Source organism: Notolepis coatsorum, assembly GCF_963971535.1.
Source record: "Notolepis coatsorum genome assembly, chromosome: 14".
Classification (NCBI taxonomy): Eukaryota; Metazoa; Chordata; class Actinopteri; order Aulopiformes; family Paralepididae; genus Notolepis; species Notolepis coatsorum.
Window position 1 is genome coordinate 101,984,119 of NC_140178.1, and position 21,181 is coordinate 102,005,299.

A 21,181-nucleotide genomic window follows, 5' to 3' on the forward strand; every position below is an offset into this window, starting at 1 on the left:
ACATGCTTATTTTTGCCTATCATTTACAAATTCTTAAAAACGAAATATATTTTAATATAAGAAAGAAAAACTTAAAATATGCTGCAAGATATACTTTTTTTTTTATTATTCTTTTTTAGAAAAAAACAAATGTTTGATGTTTACTCAACTGTACTCCTGAATTATTTTATCCTTTAACACATTAAGTTTGCCCGTCTCATACCACTCTCCTCCACCACTCTAAGCCTATGGAGATGTTTACCTTCTTTGCAGGGCTATAACTTTTTAAATTGTATTGCTAAATTGACATTACTATGGCCCATTCAACATCGATTATCTATCGTTCAGGATGTAGGAACGTTATACTTTTTCATTCATAGATTCATACGAAAATACAGTCTAGAATATAAATATGTTTTTATCGTTTTCTGCAGTAATTCCTAGAACGTGGGTTATAGGCATAAACGCATATATAGATTATCAACTGCAGTTTGTTGCCGATACACGCTATATTAAACATTTCAACTGTACATGATCCTAAACGTTATGACTTATCATGAGAGGATGAACGGGGGGGGGGGGGGGGGGGTCGTTTATAATTCCGTGATCGTCAGTAAATGCTTTATGTAGTATGGGTGATATATTGATCAGAGCAGTTTGCATTAATAATAAACAAACACGCTGAAAATGACGTCAGCGTCCTCTTACCGTTCACCGATGAGACTGGAGGAAAAAGATCCCACTTATAGATCCATTACTAGATCCTCCTACTATTAGATCCTACTACTAGATCCATTTCCGGTTTGTATAATAATAATAAACACCCAAATCATATCGATTATTGAGTTATGGCAGGGTTTCAGTTAGAAAAAATTGTTGCCGGTCTCAGTGTCCGGTAGATTTCAATCTACCGGTCAAATGAGAGAAATTCCGGTCAGAGTTTATTGAGCTTAAAAACAATTGATAGGCAGGCTATATAAAGAATGACATCCTCAAGGCATGTAGATTTATAATATTTTAACTTAAAACTAGGCTACTTTTGCGTATACAGTAATTATATTCCAAATAAAATAAGTCCCGAGACTCCGTGCTGCTGCTGACTTTAAATCAAATAGGTGTCTGTGGGCAGTCGGCCCGACATTAATAAACAGCAGTGTTTTAATCACATTTTTATGAGCTAACGAATTCCGTTATATTGGAGATTTGTATTAATTATATCAAGCGAAGAACTGAGAAATTTGGCAGAGAGAGACGGCAACATTATCATGGGTTTGCGTAATGAATCTCCACCTCCCAACGACTTATTTGCGAGTGCATGCAGCTGCAGAGCCGCAGAGAGCGGTGTTTTCAGGCCCTATCTGGGGACCGCTCAGCAGCGCCCCCCACCCAACAGCTGAATTGCCAATGGCTGAATTGGAGTACTGCACTGTGCCGGCACAGCTGGTGGGTTCTGTGGCTCTGTAGCTGCATGCACTCGCAAATCTAGCTGCATGCTTCCCGCTGACAACAGCGTTGTCATTATTAGACCTGCTTGGTGAAGCAACGATGAAACAAATGTAATGATTGTTTCGTTCATCGCATAGGCTATTTAATTTTAGCCTATTTTAATACAATTCAAATAATCAAATTGTGCTTAGAGGGAATTATTTTCACCGGACATTATGACCGGAGAGATTAAATATGTCGGACTTCAACAGATTTTGCCGGTCAAATACCGGTAATTACCGGACAACGGAAACCCTGAGTTATGGCAGCGATCGATATACAAGAATGTGTGTCTAGAGTCCCGCAACAATATGCGAGTGCCGGACGCATTTGCCAGATGCACGGAGATCTCCAGAGATCCATTTCCGGTTGTAACTCGCCGATCATCCACCAGGCGGCAGTATTGAAGCGTTGCAGAGTTGTGCAGGCTCCCACTGTATCAGCCGAGGCTGGGTGAGGGCATTATGAATACCATGGCGAAAAAATTAAATATGATCTCAATAACGTCGTACGCCGTGGAATGGCATAATTAGCATGACCTTGAAACACGTTGTACGACGTTATTGGCGCCAGATGTGTTAAGGCTTTTTTAAATCTCCCCTGAGAAGTACACAACTTCAACCCGTCACTAAGGCTATTCCATAATTTAACTCCCAAAATTGAAAACACATCTAGCTTTTACATTAGTTCTTACCTTTTTTACATGTTTTAAGAATACACAACCCTCTTAAATTATACGTTCCTTCTCTTGGTTGGAAAGAGACATTGAATACAAAGTTCAGGAAACAAAAACCAGGGCCATAGGGGTGAAGAAATGGTATCACATCGTCCATAATAACCATAAACCATAATCTACTCCTGGCTCCGTGTCAGCGTGTGTATTAGTCAGATCTGCTGTCGCCGCCTCGCTGAGGCAGCTGAAAAGATTTGGCCGGCGTTGAAACGGAATATGATCCGGGCAGGAACAACAGCGACCTGGCATGTGTCGGTAATGTGGGTCAGCGAGAGAAAAACTAAACAATGTACCGTACTAAATCTCAAGTCAAGTCAAGAGTTTTATTTGTCACGGCATACAAGTATACAATGAAATGCGGGTGGTCTTGCCCGCAACGATGTGCAATACAGTAGTACAACATATAATAGAATCCAATAAAAACAACATTGTGCAATAAACAGGTAACATAGTGGGACATCTCGGTATCTGTACAGCATCCGACAGCATCATCTGGCAGCATCCGACGGTAGAGCATGAATACGGAATGGAAGAAAACTAAAGCTACTCTTGAAGAGAAAGAGAGAAAAAGAGACAGGGATAGAGACTAGAGAGAGATAGAGACAGAGATAAGAGAGACAGATCAACAGAAAGAGAGAGTGGGGGGGGGGGGGGGCAAAACACAGATAGATGCTGTAGTGTAGAGACAGAGACACAGAAAGGAGAGACAAAGACAGAGAGATAGAGAGACAGGGGGGAGAGAGAGAGATACAGAGAGGGACAGAGAGAGAGGGACAGAGAGAGAGTCAAAGAGAGACAGAGTCAAAGAGAGAGAGAGAGTCAAAGAGAGAGAGAGTCAAAGAGAGAGAGAGTCAAAAAGAGACAGAGTCAAAGAGAGAGAGTCAAAGAGAGTCAAAGAGAGAGAGAGTCAAAGAGAGAGTCAAAGAGAGACAGAGAGTCAAAGAGAGAGAGAGAGTCAAAGAGAGACAAAGAGGGAGAGAGTCAAAGAGAGAGACAAAGAGGGAGACAAAGAGGGAGAGAGTCAAAGAGAGAAACAGAGAGTTAAAGAGAGACAGAGAGAGTCAAAGAGAGAGACAGAGAGAGTCAAAGAGAGAGAGAGTCAAAGAGAGAGAGAGTCAAGAGAGAGAGTCAAAGAGAGAGTCAAAGAGAGAGACAGAGAGTCAAAGAGAGAGTCAAAGAGAGAGTCAAAGAGAGAGAGTCAAAGAGACACAGAGAGAGTCAAAGAGAGAGAGAGCGAGTCAAAGAGAGACAGAGAGAGAGAGAGAGAGAGAGAGAGAGAGAGAGAGAGAGAGAGAGAGAGAGAGAGAGAGACAGAGACAGAGACAGAGAGAGACAAAGAGAGAGAGTCAAAGAGAGAAACAGAGAGAGTCAAAGAGAGAGTCAAAGAGAGAGACAGAGACTCAGAGAGAGAGAGAGGGACAGAGAGAGAGAGACAGAGAGAGACCGAGAGGGACGGAGAGACAGAGTCAAAGAGAGAGACCGAGAGGGGCAAAGAGAGAGAGAGGGACAAAGAGACCGAGAGAGTCAAAGAGAGACAGAGGGATGGAGAGACAGAGAGGGACAGAGACAGAGAGAGAGAGACAGAGAGAGAGTGGGGGGAGCGAGAGACTACAGAGATACTGTAGAGACAGAGCGAGAGCAGGATGAACACAGAGAGAAAGAGAGGAGGAATAGAGAGAGAGCTGGTGTTGCACTCAGAATGGAGGCAACAGCAGGGAAAACTCCACAGGAATGACAGTCCCAAGCTTCCTCCGCAAAAAACAAACACACAAGAGGTAGAAAAGAGAGAGAGCCAGAAAAATAATGACGGAGAGAGGGAGAGAGACGGGGAGAGTGAACGTGATGAAGAGAGACAAAGACGAGACAGAGTGAGTGAGTGAGTGAGTGAGTGAGTGAGTGAGTGAGTGAGTGAGTGAGTGAGTGAGTGAGAGATAATGAGACGGGAGGGTTGGGCATCAGCGGGGGGGCTGGTGGGACCGATTCCAGTACAACCTGACCCGCTTTACTGCGCCGCGTGTCTCTCTCTCTCTCACACACAGGCGCTGCCCGGGGAGAGACGGATGAGGCGGGTTGTGTCTGGAGCGCTGGGAGACGCTCTCCGTGGCGACCGGGTCCCACCGCCGTGTCCTCATTCATCATCACTGCCTTCCTGCCCAGACTCCTCACCCCCTCAGGAGACTCTCCAGCGGCTCCAGGCAGCTGCGTTAAGCCGGCTCCCCAGCACCGCTCACTAACAACCTCTCCAGATATATACACACACACACACCGGGCAGCCACCTGTAGCCGTGTGCACTCCTGCCTCGATCCTGTGTGCACTCTTACTTCCACAGGGTTCAAGTCAAGTCAGGAGTTTCCCACAGACATTGCAAAATGTAGGACTTTTTAAGTACTTTTCCAAGCACTATTTTTCATTTTCAACGATGTCACTCGAAGGATACAATTCACTTTTAAATGCCGTTTTTTTTTTTTAAACATCTTCTTGGCCTGCTTGCCAGCTAGAGCATCACACGCGACGAAATGAGGAAAATCAGTTGGAGCGTGCGAGACAGCGACTAGTCAGATTTTATTAAAACGGAACAAAAAAAAATTTCTTGGTTCAGAACAATTTGATCGTGGATGAACAACACTTTAAATGCGGATGGTCGATTTGAATTTCAAGGGCTTTTTAAGCACCTTGTTAAAAAATTTGCCGTTTTCAAGGAATTCCAGGGCTCGATTTTTTTTTAATCAAGCACTTTAAGCACTTCAAGGACCTTGTGCGAACCCTGCCTTCCAGCAGTGCAGACAGATTAACGTGACGTCTCTGTTTTGCCCCGTTACAAATTTACCGTGAATAACCCCTCTCTGGGCTAATCCCCCCCCTGCCGCGCTCTAAGACCGTGGGGGTCAACTCAACCGCGGGGCAGAGTGAGGAACCAGCCTGTAAACACATTAGCCTCCACAGCGCGCCCCACGTACCGAGCGAGCAGCAACACATGTTACTACGCTGGCGGGTTCTCCTCCGCGAGTCATGGCGATCTCGTTATCAGTACAAGAGCCCGCCTGGAGCGAGTGCGTCCGGTACCAAACCATCGCCGAGGGTTTTGAGGTTCAACTAAAACGACACGGACTGCACCATGGTTGTCTCGGGCCAGAGTTTAAGGCTTCATTGTCAATATGTCCATACATGTGTATTTTGAAATAAACTAGAAAAGATGCCGAAATGACAAAAAGAAAAATAATGTCTCAGACTACATGTGAGGTTTAAAAAGAAGAAACATATTTACATGCAAACCTTTACTGTATCTTGGTTTAAATAAAACCAGGCTCCGTTGTAAATCAACAACTGGACAACAACAGCTACGCTTCTGAGGGAAAACATCACGTCTCAACATCAACATCTCCTTCCACCACTGTTGTCCACCTGGATGTAGTAATAGTGGTCTATGGGCTCACCTTGTGGATGTAGTAATAGTGGTCTATGGGCTCACCTTGTGGATGTAGTAATAGTGGTCTATGGGCTCACCTTGTGGATGTAGTAATAGTGGTCTATGGGCTCACCTTGTGGATGTAGTAATAGTGGTCTATGGGCTCACCTTGTGGATGTAGTAATAGTGGTCTATGGGCTCACCTTGTGGATGTAGTAATAGTGGTCTATGGGCTCACCTTGTGGATGTAGTAATAGTGGTCTATGGGCTCACCTTGTGGATGTAGTAATAGTGGTCTATGGGCTCACCTTGTGGATGTAGTAATAGTGGTCTATGGGCTCACCTTGTGGATGTAGTAATAGTGGTCTATGGGCTCACCTTGTGGATGTAGTAATAGTGGTCTATGGGCTCACCTTGTGGATGTAGTAATAGTGGTCTATGGGCTCACCTTGTCCACCTGGATGTAGTAATAGTGGTCTATGGGCTCACCTTGTCCACCTGGATGTAGTAATAGTGGTCTATGGGCTCACCTTGTGGATGTAGTAATAGTGGTCTATGGGCTCACCTTGTGGATGTAGTAATAGTGGTCTATGGGCTCACCTTGTCCACATGGATGTAGTAATAGTGGTCTATGGGCTCACCTTGTCCACCTGGATGTAGTAATAGTGGTCTATGGGCTCACCTTGTCCACCTGGATGTAGTAATAGTGGTCTATGGGCTCACCTTGTCCACCTGGATGTAGTAATAGTGGTCTATGGGCTCACCTTGTGGATGTAGTAATAGTGGTCTATGGGCTCACCTTGTGGATGTAGTAATAGTGGTCTATGGGCTCACCTTGTCCACATGGATGTAGTAATAGTGGTCTATGGGCTCACCGTGTCCACATGGATGTAGTAATAGTGGTCTATGGGCTCACCTTGTCCACCTGGATGTAGTAATAGTGGTCTATGGGCTCACAGTGTCCACATGGATGTAGTAATAGTGGTCTATGGGCTCACAGTGTCCACATGGATGTAGTAATAGTGGTCTATGGGCTCACCTTGTCCACCTGGATGTAGTAATAGTGGTCTATGGGCTCACCTTGTGGATGTAGTAATAGTGGTCTATGGGCTCACCTTGTGGATGTAGTAATAGTGGTCTATGGGCTCACCTTGTGGATGTAGTAATAGTGGTCTATGGGCTCACCTTGTGGATGTAGTAATAGTGGTCTATGGGCTCACCTTGTGGATGTAGTAATAGTGGTCTATGGGCTCACCTTGTCCACCTGGATGTAGTAATAGTGGTCTATGGGCTCACCTTGTCCACCTGGATGTAGTAATAGTGGTCTATGGGCTCACCTTGTGGATGTAGTAATAGTGGTCTATGGGCTCACCTTGTCCACATGGATGTAGTAATAGTGGTCTATGGGCTCACCTTGTGGATGTAGTAATAGTGGTCTATGGGCTCACCTTGTGGATGTAGTAATAGTGGTCTATGGGCTCACTGTGTCCAAGTGGATGTAGTAATAGTGGTCTATGGGCTCACCCTGTCCATGTGGATGTAGTAATAGTGGTCTATGGGCTCACCTTGTCCACATGGATGTAGTAATAGTGGTCTATGGGCTCACCTTGTCCACCTGGATGTAGTAATAGTGGTCTATGGGCTCACCTTGTCCACCTGGATGTAGTAATAGTGGTCTATGGGCTCACCGTGTCCACCTGGATGTAGTAATAGTGGTCTATGGGCTCACCGTGTCCACCTGGATGTAGTAATAGTGGTCTATGGGCTCACCGTGTCCACCTGGATGTAGTAATAGTGGTCTATGGGCTCACCGTGTCCACCTGGATGTAGTAATAGTGGTCTATGGGCTCACCGTGTCCACCTGGATGTAGTAATAGTGGTCTATGGGCTCACCTTGTGGATGTAGTAATAGTGGCCTATGGGCTCACCTTGTCCACATGGATGTAGTAATAGTGGTCTATGGGCTCACCTTGTCCACATGGATGTAGTAATAGTGGTCTATGGGCTCACCGTGTCCACATGGATGTAGTAATAGTGGTCTATGGGCTCACCTTGTCCACATGGATGTAGTAATAGTGGTCTATGGGCTCACCTTGTCCACCTGGATGTAGTAATAGTGGTCTATGGGCTCACCTTGTCCACATGGATGTAGTAATAGTGGTCTATGGGCTCACCTTGTCCACATGGATGTAGTAATAGTGGTCTATGGGCTCACCTTGTCCACGTGGATGTAGTAATAGTGGTCTATGGGCTCACCTTGTCCACATGGATGTAGTAATAGTGGTCTATGGGCTCACCTTGTCCAGGTGGATGTAGTAATAGTGGTCTATGGGCTCACCTTGTCCACCTGGATGTAGTAATAGTGGTATATGGGCTCACCTTGTCCACATGGATGTAGTAATAGTGGTCTATGGGCTCACCGTGTCCACCTGGATGTAGTAATAGTGGTCTATGGGCTCACCTTGTCCACATGAATGTAGTAATAGTGGTCTATGGGCTCACCTTGTCCACATGGATGTAGTAATAGTGGTCTATGGGCTCACCTTGTCCACATGGATGTAGTAATAGTGGTCTATGGGCTCACCTTGTCCAGGTGGATGTAGTAATAGTGGTCTATGGGCTCACCTTGTCCACCTGGATGTAGTAATAGTGGTATATGGGCTCACCTTGTCCACATGGATGTAGTAATAGTGGTCTATGGGCTCACCGTGTCCACCTGGATGTAGTAATAGTGGTCTATGGGCTCACCTTGTCCACATGAATGTAGTAATAGTGGTCTATGGGCTCACCTTGTCCACATGGATGTAGTAATAGTGGTCTATGGGCTCACCTTGTCCACATGGATGTAGTAATAGTGGTCTATGGGCTCACCTTGTCCAGGTGGATGTAGTAATAGTGGTCTATGGGCTCACAGTGTCCACATGGATGTAGTAAGTGGTCTATGGGCTCACCTTGTCCAGGTGGATGTAGTAATAGTGGTCTATGGGCTCACAGTGTCCACATGGATGTAGTAATAGTGGTCTATGGGCTCACCTTGTCCAGGTGGATGTAGTAATAGTGGTCTATGGGCTCACCTTGTCCACCTGGATGTAGTAATAGTGGTCTATGGGCTCACCTTGTCCACATGGATGTAGTAATAGTGGTCTATGGGCTCACCTTGTCCACATGGATATAGTAATAGTGGTCTATGGGCTCACCGTGTCCACATGGATGTAGTAATAGTGGTCTATGGGCTCACCTTCTCCACATGGATGTAGTAATAGTGGTCTATGGGCTCACCTTGTCCACATGGATGTAGTAATAGTGGTCTATGGGCTCACCTTCTCCACATGGATGTAGTAATAGTGGTCTATGGGCTCACCGTGTCCACCTGGATGTAGTAATAGTGGTCTATGGGCTCACCGTGTCCACATGGATGTAGTAATAGTGGTCTATGGGCTCACCGTGTCCACCTGGATGTAGTAATAGTGGTCTATGGGCTCACCTTGTCCACATGGATGAAGTAATAGTGGTCTATGGGCTCACAGTGTCCACATGGATGTAGTAATAGTGGTCTATGGGCTCACCTTGTCCACATGGATGTAGTAATAGTGGTCTATGGGCTCACCTTGTCCACATGGATGTAGTAATAGTGGTCTATGGGCTCACCTTGTCCACATGGATGTAGTAATAGTGGTCTATGGGCTCACCTTGTCCACCTGGATGTAGTAATAGTGGCCTATGGGCTCACCTTGTCCACATGGATGTAGTAATAGTGGTCTATGGGCTCACCTTGTCCACCTGGATGTAGTAATAGTGGTCTATGGGCTCACCTTGTCCACCTGGATGTAGTAATAGTGGTCTATGGGCTCACCTTGTCCACATGGATGTAGTAATAGTGGTATATGGGCTCACCTTGTCCACATGGATGTAGTAATAGTGGTCTATGGGCTCACAGTGTCCACATGGATGTAGTAATAGTGGTCTATGGGCTCACCTTGTCCACCTGGATGTAGTAATAGTGGTCTATGGGCTCACCTTGTCCATGTGGATGTAGTAATAGTGGTCTATGGGCTCACCTTGTCCACATGGATGTAGTAATAGTGGTCTATGGGCTCACCTTGTCCACATGGATGTAGTAATAGTGGTCTATGGGCTCACAGTGTCCACATGGATGTAGTAATAGTGGTCTATGGGCTCACAGTGTCCACATGGATGTAGTAATAGTGGTCTATGGGCTCACCTTGTCCAGGTGGATGTAGTAATAGTGGTCTATGGGCTCACCTTGTCCACATGGATGTAGTAATAGTGGTCTATGGGCTCACCTTGTCCACCTGGATGTAGTAATAGTGGTCTATGGGCTCACCTTGTCCACCTGGATGTAGTAATAGTGGTCTATGGGCTCACCTTGTCCACATGGATGTAGTAATAGTGGTCTATGGGCTCACCTTGTCCACCTGGATGTAGTAATAGTGGTCTATGGGCTCACAGTGTCCACATGGATGTAGTAATAGTGGCCTATGGGCTCACCTTGTCCACATGGATGTAGTAATAGTGGTCTATGGGCTCACCTTGTCCACATGGATGTAGTAATAGTGGTCTATGGGCTCACCTTGTCCACCTGGATGTAGTAATAGTGGTCTATGGGCTCACCTTGTCCACCTGGATGTAGTAATAGTGGTCTATGGGCTCACCTTGTCCACATGGATGTAGTAATAGTGGTCTATGGGCTCACCTTGTCCACCTGGATGTAGTAATAGTGGTCTATGGGCTCACAGTGTCCACATGGATGTAGTAATAGTGGCCTATGGGCTCACCTTGTCCACATGGATGTAGTAATAGTGGTCTATGGGCTCACCTTGTCCACATGGATGTAGTAATAGTGGTCTCTGTGGTAAATGGCTTTGATGAGGCGCTTCAGCTGCCGGATGGAGCGCCCGTGGACCACCAGGACGAAGGCCACCCTGACAGGGTTGTCCACCTTGGACGAGAGGCTGTTGTCCAGCTGGTCGCCAGCCTGCGCCGGGCTGGAGATCCCTGGGGTGGAGGAGAAGAGGACGCCATGAGGGAACCAACGGGACACAGAGAACCAGGGGTGGGAAGTCACTGTCTCTAAAGGGAGGCATGCATTTGCGTTTTTCCCCCTCTATTGTGAAATGAGAAACGGTCACACATTATTGATAGAATTACGACACTTGCATTCATTTTCATTTGTAATCCTTTTAAAAAGGGAAATGTTTGCACCCATAATCCACATGTGAGGGGTATCGTGTGAGCTGTCGGCTTCCCTTTAAATGTCCTACCTCGCAGAGTACTGGGCTACATTTACATTTAACACAATTTTTCCACTTCAAGATATCAAGCTGTTTTTGGGCTGGGCTCCGCCCATAAGCGCTTTGAGTGACAGTCACCCACACAGCGTGATACATGTATATACGAGAGAGAGCGAGAGAGAGAGAGAGAGAGAGGATACATCGCTCTGTGCGTTGTGAGCGGCTCAACTGCGATTGTGTGTAAAATGCAGGTTGAGAGAGAGAGGGAGAGAGAGAGAGGGAGGGAGAGCGAGAGCGAGAGAGCGAGAGCGAGAGCGAGAGAGGGAGAGGGAGAGGGAGAGGGAGAGAGAGAGAGAGAGAGAGAGAGAGAGAGAGAGAGAGAGAGAGAGAGAGAGAGAGAGAGAGCGAGAGCGAGAGCGAGAGCGAGAGCGAGAGCGAGAGCGAGAGCGAGAGAGAGAGAGAGAGAGAGAGAGAGAGTGAGAGAGAGAGAGAGAGAGAGAGGAGAGAGAGGGAGAGTCAGGGACACCGCTTCTGCATTATTCCCACTGCTCCGTTGTTGAGCGAATTGTTGATTCTCTCTGTCGGCACCCGCACATGTCAACCCGTTTGAGGAAGTAATTCCACTCGCTCTGTTGTTGAGCAAATTGTTGATTGTGGGCAGTGACTGACTACAACCAGTGCCTTATTCACGTCAGCAAAACAGTCAAATCAAAACGGCTTAGTTGAGTGAGAGAGGATCTTGTGAACTCGAGACTAGACTGATGAGCCAAAATGAGAATTAGAGAAACAGACCCCATTGATATAAACCCCCATTGCTAGGAAATAGGGATGTCCGATATTATCGGCCTACCGATATTATCGGCCGATATTGGCATTAAAATGTAATATCGGAAATGATCTGTATCGCTTAAAAATTATTATATATATTTTTTTTTACATTTATTTAATCTTTATTTACCCAGGCAAGCAAGTAAGAACAAATTCTTATTTTATTTGTCAAAAGTATGCATAATGTTGTGTTAATTCCAAAACAAGAGATATGTAATGTTAATTACCTGAAATTATTCAGTTTTTTTGGGGGGGGAAACGCTGCATATATCGGTACCGGAAATTAAGAGTTTGCCAATATCGGTATATCGGATATCGGTAAAAAAGCCAATATCGAACATCCCTACTAGGAAACAATGCTAAACACTGGAAAAGGCCATTTATAAGACATAACCGGTTGATAGGCCAATGCGATGCTGTTATTATAGGCTACGATGACGAATGGTGTCATTTAGATTTATTGTCGGTCAGCTGAGCCGATCAACGTTCTGAAGGATTATCTGAAGTGCCTATTTATGTGCAATACCCTTTGATTTTAATTATCCATTCTATTAAAAAGAATAACTGAATTTAACTGAAACTGAACATTTTAACAGAAAATAACATTTTCAGATTTTCGAATATTCCGTTTTAAGAACAGTAGATTATTCGAAAATGATTTTGGTCAGTCATGCACATCCCTAGTATAAGTATAGTAGTAAGGTACATTAATAGTAAAAAGACAATCATTTCAGATATTATTGGAAGAGGTGTGTTTTTAGGGTTTGGAGGAATAGTAGACTATGGGGGGTGGATGTGGATAAAAGGCAGAACAGTTCCTATATGTCGTCTTTCTTTCAGGCTAAAGTAGGGCTAGTAGAAACAAAAGATCAGCAGAGAGTCAGGAAACATGGAGTACACACACACCCACACACACTGTACATGCTCACACACTAGCAGTCACTTTAACATGAACACACACACACATGCTGCACACGCTCACACTGGTCACTTTACACAATGAAAGGTCACTTTAAAAACAAGAACGGGAGTGGTTCTTGTATAGTAAATAGATGGATAGCAAGCTAGCATAAGGACACATAGTATAACTGTAGATTGTATAGTATAGCATGTATAGTAGTGTACATAAGACCCAGTGCCCCATCCGTAGCTAACAGTGTATTGCACTATCGCAGGACCTAGCATGTCTTACCATGCACCGTCTTACTCTTATGACTTGTATTATTGCACAAATGTCGCATTCTCATCCCTTGGATTCTTATTATTGTATTATTGTATTACTGTACTATGCACAATCGTTGCGGGCAAGACCCCCCGCATTTCACTGTATACAAGTGTGCCGTGACAAATAAAACTCTTGACTTGACTTGAGATCAAAGACACAAGAGTCACACACAGTCGACTAAAACCACATGGAACCAGGGTTCGAAATTGACGCGGGCTTGGGGCAAAATGCCCGTGAAAATGGACAAAATGCCCTCGAAAATCAGTTAAGGGGGGCACAAAATGCCCCAGACAGTTTACTAATTATATATATATATATTCTGTTGAAGTCCGACATATTTAAATATCTCCGTCATAATGTCCTGTGAAAATAATTCCCTCGCAACCTGTGGTTTGCTGATGAGAATGGCGGAGCTTGGTGCTGGATTAGCGAGAAGCATGCAACTGCAGAGCCGCAGAGCCCGCACAGTGCAATACTCCAATTCAGCCATTGGCAATTCAGCCACTGGGTGGGTGGCGTTGCTGAGCGGCCCTCGGAGCCGGACCTGAGAGCGCCGCTGGCTCTGCGGCTCTGCGGTTGCATTCTAGTGGGATTAGTTTATCGCTTCGTTGAACGTTTCAGTGAACCGGACCCCACGATAATGTTTGCCGTCTCTCTCTGCCAAATTTCTCAGTTCTTCGCTTGATATAATTAATACAAATGTCCAATATAACGGAATTCGTTAGCTCATAAAAATGTGATTATAACAGACTGCTGTTTAATGTCGGCCGACTGCCCACAGACACCTATTTGATTTCAAGTCAGCAGCATCTTCCAGGACACGGAGACCGGCCCCAGTATTTTCTAACGGAAACCCTGATGGAGACATTAACATTACATTTTGTTTCATTTATGTGAATAGTTTATTTACAAGTGAACCAAACTTCTCCTCCATTGCAAACACCGCAACGCTCCCAGCTGTGACACACAATTTCACCCCTGTGCACACTGACAGGTATGCGTTCTCGGCTTCCCTCATGTTAAGGGGGGCCGGGGGGGACAAAAAGCCCCAGACAGTTTACTAATGATATATATATATATATGGAGACATTATTAATGTCATTAACATTACGTTATCAAACATAGTATACAAATTAATAGATTGTAGTGGGGATTAGATTAATTGAGTTGTATTTTTTAAATGATAAGGATGTTTAATAACAGTTTATCATAAAAATTCAGTGCCCCCGAAATACAAAAAAAAGCCCCCGAAAATCAATTAAGGGGGGGGCAAAAAAAGCCCTTGAAAGAAAATGTTAATTTCTAACCCTGCATGGAACCATCAATATTAGTTGCTGACAAAACAGCGGTTTACAGGAGACAAGCGCTCTTCCGTTGGTAGTACGCTTCAGGGCTATGTTTAGATGGAACACCCAGACGAGGAAACGGAACGACAACAACCCCCATGGAATATTCATGTGAATTTGGTCTCCTATTAAAAATGTATTAGTGAGGGGGGAAAAAGTGTCCTAATAAATCATTAAGGATCTGCAGTGTGTGAGCAATGAAGTCTACAGACTTACGAGGAAACCGAGAGAGAGCAGTGAGGTCTACAGACTGATGAGGAAACAGAGAGAGAGCAGTGAGGTCTACAGACTGATGAGGAAACAGAGAGACAGACTGATGAGGAAACAGAGAGAGAGCAGTGAGGTCTACAGACTGATGAGGAAACAGAGAGAGAGAGCAGTGAGGTCTACAGACTGATGAGGAAACAGAGAGAGAGAGCAGTGAGGTCTACAGACTGATGAGGAAACAGAGAGAGAGCAGTGAGGTCTACAGACTGATGAGGAAACAGAGAGAGAGAGCAGTGAGGTCTACAGACTGATGAGGAAACAGAGAGAGCAGTGAGGTCTACAGACTGACGAGGAAACAGAGAGAGCAGTGAGGTCTACAGACTGACGAGGAAACAGAGAGAGAGAGCAGTGAGGTCTACAGACTGATGAGGAAACAGAGAGAGAGAGAGCAGTGAGGTCTACAGACTGATGAGGAAACAGAGAGAGAGCAGTGAGGTCTACAGACTGATGAGGAAACAGAGAGAGCAGTGAGGTCTACAGACTGATGAGGAAACAGAGAGAGAGAGAGCAGTGAGGTCTACAGACTGATGAGGAAACAGAGAGAGAGAGCAGTGAGGTCTACAGACTGATGAGGAAACAGAGAGAGAGCAGTGAGGTCTACAGACTGATGAGGAAACAGAGAGAGAGCAGTGAGGTCTACAGACTGATGAGGAAACAGAGAGAGAGAGAGCAGTGAGGTCTACAGACTGAAGAGGAAACAGAGAGAGAGAGAGCAGTGAGGTCTACAGACTGACTAGGAAACAGAGAGAGAGCAGTGAGGTCTACAGACTGATGAGGAAACAGAGAGAGCAGTGAGGTCTACAGACTGATGAGGAAACAGAGAGAGAGAGAGCAGTGAGGTCTACAGACTGATGAGGAAACAGAGAGAGAGAGCAGTGAGGTCTACAGACTGATGAGGAAACAGAGAGAGCAGTGAGGTCTACAGACTGACGAGGAAACAGAGAGAGCAGTGAGGTCTACAGACTGACGAGGAAACAGAGAGAGAGAGCAGTGAGGTCTACAGACTGATGAGGAAACAGAGAGAGAGAGAGCAGTGAGGTCTACAGACTGATGAGGAAACAGAGAGAGAGCAGTGAGGTCTACAGACTGATGAGGAAACAGAGAGAGCAGTGAGGTCTACAGACTGATGAGGAAACAGAGAGAGAGAGAGCAGTGAGGTCTACAGACTGATGAGGAAACAGAGAGAGAGAGCAGTGAGGTCTACAGACTGATGAGGAAACAGAGAGAGAGCAGTGAGGTCTACAGACTGATGAGGAAACAGAGAGAGAGCAGTGAGGTCTACAGACTGATGAGGAAACAGAGAGAGAGAGAGCAGTGAGGTCTACAGACTGAAGAGGAAACAGAGAGAGAGAGAGAGCAGTGAGGTCTACAGACTGACTAGGAAACAGAGAGAGAGAGCAGTGAGGTCTACAGACTGATGAGGAAACAGAGAGAGAGAGAGCAGTGAGGTCTACAGACTGATGAGGAAACAGAGAGAGAGAGCAGTGAGGTCTACAGACTGATGAGGAAACAGAGAGAGAGAGCAGTGAGGTCTACAGACTGATGAGGAAACAGAGAGAGAGAGAGCAGTGAGGTCTACAGACTGATGAGGAAACAGAGAGAGAGAGAGCAGTGATAGAGGTAGAGAGCAAGAGAGAAAAGAGAGCAAGAGTAGAGAAAAGGGCGAGAGAGAGAGAGAGAAAAGAGAGCGAGAGAAAAGAGCAAGAAAAGAGAGTGCGAAAGAAAAGAGAGCGAGAGAGAAAAGAGAGCAAGAGAAAAGAGAGAAAATAGTGAGAAAGAAAAGAGCGAGTGAAAAGAGAGCAAGGGAGAAAAGAGAGCGAGAGAAAAGAGAGCAAGAGAGAGCGAGAGAAAGGAGAGCAAGAGAGAACAGAGAGCAAGAGAGAGAACAGAGAGCAAGAGAGCGCGAGAGAAAAGAGAGCAAGAGAGAGAAAAGAGAGCAAGAGAGAGGAGAGCGAGAGAAAAGAGAGCAAGAGAGAGAAAAGAGAGCGAGAGAAGAGAGAAAATAAAGCGAGAGAGAAAAGAGAGCAAGAGAGAGCAAGAGAGTGAGAGAGAGAAGAGCAAGAGAGAGAAAAGAGAGCGAGAGTGAGAGAGAAGAGCAAGAGAGAAAAGAGAGCGAGAGCAAACAACTTCCTTCAGTTAAACGCAGATAAAACTGAGGTTCTGTAATTCTTATTATTATTATAAGTTCAGACAAAGTCACTTCAAAAGTTGCCCCATGCAACAATTTAAGGTCCAAACTAAGAAACCTTGGTGTGATCTTTGACCAGCAAATGCACTTTGATCACCACGTACTTGTTTTTTCCATCTGTGAAATATTGCTAAACTCCGATCTGTTGTGTCCCAGCCAGGTGGAGTTGGAAATGATTGTTCATGCTTTTGTTTCATCCCGCCTGGACTATTGCCACTCCCCTTTCACTTGCCTCGACGTGTCCACTTTGGGCCGGCTACACATGGTCCAGAATTCAGCCACAAGGCTGCTCTGACTAGGTCCAGAATGTACCGCCACATCACTCCCATCTTAGTTTCCCTTCACTGGGTCCCCATCAAATTCAAAATTCACTTTAAGGTTCTGGTCATCACCCACAGAGCACTCCATGGTCAGGCACCTGCCTACATCTGCGACCTACATCTGCGACCTCGACACCATATCTCACTCCACCCTCCTTAACCGACTAGCCTCCATTGGAATCTCCCACACATCCCTAGACTGGTTCCACTCATATCTCTCTGGTCGTACTCCGTTCATTCAGTTAAAATCATTCACATCCCATCCACCCCCCCCCCCCCCCCTCTCCTCCGGTGTTCCCCAGGGCTCTGTCCTTGGCCCTATCCTCTTCATCATCTACCTCCTCCCACTTGGTCTGATTCTCCGTAAATACAGCATCAATTTCCACTGTTACGCGGACGACACCCAGCTCCTTGGTTTCCCCTTCCCCCCAGGTCAAGAGTCTGGGTGTCGTCCTCGACAGCACCCTATCATTCCATTCCCACATCAATAACACCATCCGGTCCGCCTACTTCCACCTTCGCAACATCAACCGCCTCCGCCCCTCACTCACGCCCAACAGCGCCGCAATCCTGGTCCACTCCCTCGTCACTTCCCGCTTGGATTATTGCAACTCCCTTCTCTTTGGTCTCCCCCACAAATTCCTCCATAAGCTCCAACTGGTCCAGAACGCTGCTGCCCGTATAATAGCCCCTGTCATCAGTCACATCACCCCCGTCCTACGCCAACTACACCGGCTTCCCATTAAACACTGCATAGACTACAAGATCCTCCTCCATACAGTCAAGGCCATCCACAACCTCGCCCCTCCATACCTGTCCGACCTCCTCCACATCAACATTCCCACCCGGTCCCTCAGGTCTGCCTCCTCCATCAACCTGACCGTCCCCCCAGCCCGTCTGTCCACCATGGGGTCAAGAGCCTTCAGCTGCTCTGCCCCCCGCCTCTGGAACTCCCTCCCCCCCGACATCAGGAACATTGACTCCATCATCCCATTTAAAACCCACCTGTTTAGGCAGGCGTATGTCTGATTTTATTTTTTAAATGGATTGTGATTGTTAATGTACTGTTTTTAAATTGTTGTACGGCGACCTTGAGTCTCTTGAAAGGCGCCTTAAAAATTAAAAATGCATTATTATTATTATTGCTGCGTCCTTCCTCCACGAGTAGATCACTCAGGTGGTCTGACCAGGGCTGGCTGCTGGCCGGCCCCCGTCTGGATTAAAGACAGAAGGTGACCGAGCCTTTGAAACGTGGCCCCCAGGCTGTGGAATGCTCTGCCTTTGGCCCTAAGATCGGTGGTCTCTGTAAACACCTTTAATTAAAAAGCAGCTAAAGACTGTGCTGTTCAAACAGGAGTTTGACTAACTATGTCTGTGTAAATCTTTTATGTCTTTTTATCCGTTTAGTTTTTCCTGTTCATTCACGTTTTGAATTACTTTTCTTTACCATGCTGCCATCTTTTGTACTTTACTGATGTTTTTATTATGTGAAGCACTTTGTGACCCTGGTCTGTGAAAGGTGCTATATAAATAAACATTACTTACTTTATACTTAGAGAGAAAAGAGAGCAAGAGAGAGAAGAGAGCGAGAAAGGAGAGCAAAATAGAAGAGAACGAGAGAGCAAAGAGAGCGAGAGAAAAGAGCAAGAGAGCGAGAGAGAAAAGAGAGCGAGAGAAAAGAGAGCGAGAGAGCGAGAGAGAAAAGAGAGCGAGAGAACGAGAGGAGAGAAAAGAGAGCGAGAGCGAGAGAAAAGAAAGCAAGAGAGAAAAAAAAACGAGAGCAAAGAGAGCGAGAGAAAAGAACAAGAGAGAAAGAGCGAGAGAGCGAGAGAAAAGAGCAAGAGAGAGCGAGAGAGAAAAGAGAGCGAGAGAGCGAGAGAAAGAGCGAGAGAGCGAGAGAAAAGAGCGAGAGCGAGAGAAAAGAGAGCGAGAGAGCGAGAGAAAAAAAAGCAAGAGAGAAAAAAGAACGAGAGAGCAAAGAGAGCGAGAGAAAAGAGCAAGAGAGCGAGAGAGAAAAGAGAGAAAAGAGAGCGAGAAAAGAGCAAGAGAGAGCGAGAGAGAAAAGAGAGCGAGAGAGAAAAGAGAGCAAGAGAGCGAAGAGAGCAAGAAAGGAGAGCAAGAGAGAGAAAAGAGAACGAGAGAGCAAAGAGAGTGAGAGAAAAGAGCAAGAGAGAGCAAGAGAAAAGAGAGCGAGAGAAAAGAGCGAGAGAGAAAAGAGAGCGAGAGAAAAGAGCAAGAGAGCGAAAGAAAAGAGAGCAAGAGAGAGAAAAGAGAGCAAGAGAGAAAAGAGAGCAAGAGAAAGAAAAGAGAGCAAGAGAGAGAAAAGAGAGCGAGAGAGAGAAAAGAGAGCAAGAGAGAAAAGAGAGCAAGAGAAAGAAAAGAGAGCCAGAGAGAGAAAAGAGAGCGAGAGAGAGAAAAGAGAGCGAGAGAGAGAAAAGAGGTGCTGGCAGACGAGACAAGAGCAAGAGAGAAAAGAGAGCGAGAGAAGAGCAAGAAAGAGAAAAGAGAGCGAGAGAAGAGAGCAAGAGAGAGAAGAGAGCAAGAGAGAGAAGAGAGAGAAGAGAGCGAGAGAGAAGAGAGCGAGAGAGAAGAGAGCGAGAGAGAAAAGAGAGCAAGAGAGAGAAGAGAGCAAGAGAGAGAAGAGAGCGAGAGAGAGAAGAGAGCGAGAGAGAAAAGAGAGAAGAGAGCAAGAGAGAGAAGAGAGCAAAAGAGAGAAGAGAGCAAGAGAGAAGAGAGCAAGAGAGAGAAGAGAGCGAGAGAGAGAAGAGAGCGAGAGAGAAAAGAGAGCATGGGAGAGCAAGGGAGAGTGAGAGAGAGCAAGAGAGAGAAAAGAGAGCAAGAGAGCATGGGAGAGAGAGCAGCGCAGTGTGTGTGTGAACATGGGAGAGAGAGAGCAGTGCAGTGTGTGTGTGAACATGGGAGAGAGAGAGAGCAGTGTGTGTGTGAACATGGGAGAGAGAGAGCAGTGCAGTGTGTGTGTGAACATGGGAGAGAGAGAGCAGTGCAGTGTGTGTGTGAACATGGGAGAGAGAGAGCAGTGCAGTGTGTGTGTGAACATGGGAGAGAGAGCAGCGCAGTGTGTGTGTGAACATGGGAGAGAGAGAGCAGCGCAGTGTGTGTGTGAACATGGGAGAGAGAGAGAGAGCAGCGCAGTGTGTGTGTGAACATGGGAGAGAGAGAGAGAGCAGCGCAGTGTGTGTGAACATGGGAGAGAGAGCAGTGCAGTGTGTGTGTGAACATGGGAGAGAGAGAGCAGCGCAGTGTGTGAACATGGGAGAGAGAGCAGTGCAGTGTGTGTGTGAACATGGGAGAGAGAGAGAGAGCAGTGTGTGTGTGAACATGGGAGAGAGAGAGAGAGCAGCGCAGTGTGTGTGTGTGAACATGAGAGAGAGAGAGAGCAGCGCAGTGTGTGTGTGAACATGGGAGAGAGAGAGCAGTGTGTGTGAACATGGGAGAGAGAGAGAGCAGCGCAGTGTGTGTGTGTGTGAACATGGAAGAGAGAGAGAGCAGCGCAGTGTGTGTGTGAACATGGGAGAGAGAGAGAGCAGCGCAGTGTGTGTGTGTGAACATGGGAGAGAGAGAGAGCAGCGCAGTGTGTGTGAACATGGGAGAGAGAGAGAGAGCAGCGCAGTGTGTGTGAACATGGGAGAGAGAGAGAGAGCAGCGCAGTGTGTGTGTGTGAACATGGGAGAGAGAGAGAGAGCAGCGCAGTGTGTGTGAACATGGGAGAGAGAGAGAGAGCAGTGTGTGTGAACATGGGAGAGAGAGAGAGAGCAGTGTGTGTGAACATGGGAGAGAGAGAGAGCAGCGCAGTGTGTGTGAACATGGGAGAGAGAGAGAGAGCAGCGCAGTGTGTGTGAACATGGGAGAGAGAGAGCAGCGCAGTGTGTGTGTGTGAACATGGGAGAGAGAGAGAGAGCAGCGCAGTGTGTGTGTGTGAACATGGGAGAGAGAGAGAGAGCAGCGCAGTGTGTGTGTGTGAACATGGGAGAGAGAGAGAGAGCAGCGCAGTGTGTGTGAACATGGGAGAGAGAGAGAGAGCAGTGTGTGTGAACATGGGAGAGAGAGAGAGAGCAGTGTGTGTGAACATGGGAGAGAGAGAGCAGCGCAGTGTGTGTGTGTGAACATGGGAGAGAGAGAGAGCAGCGCAG

At 46.3% G+C, this 21,181-nt stretch overlaps 1 protein-coding gene across 1 annotated transcript in view; it reads right to left on the reverse strand.

Annotated features, from left to right (window-relative positions):
• xylt2 (xylosyltransferase II) overlaps positions 1-21,181 on the reverse strand; it is a gene marked incomplete at its 5' end in the record, with an annotated part of 60,889 nt that overhangs the window by 28,553 nt on the left and 11,155 nt on the right. Inside the window, one exon of the mRNA XM_084328806.1 lies at positions 10,442-10,620. Within this exon, the coding sequence (XP_084184932.1) occupies positions 10,442-10,620 (179 nt within the window). The remainder of the gene's footprint in view (positions 1-10,441; positions 10,621-21,181) is intronic.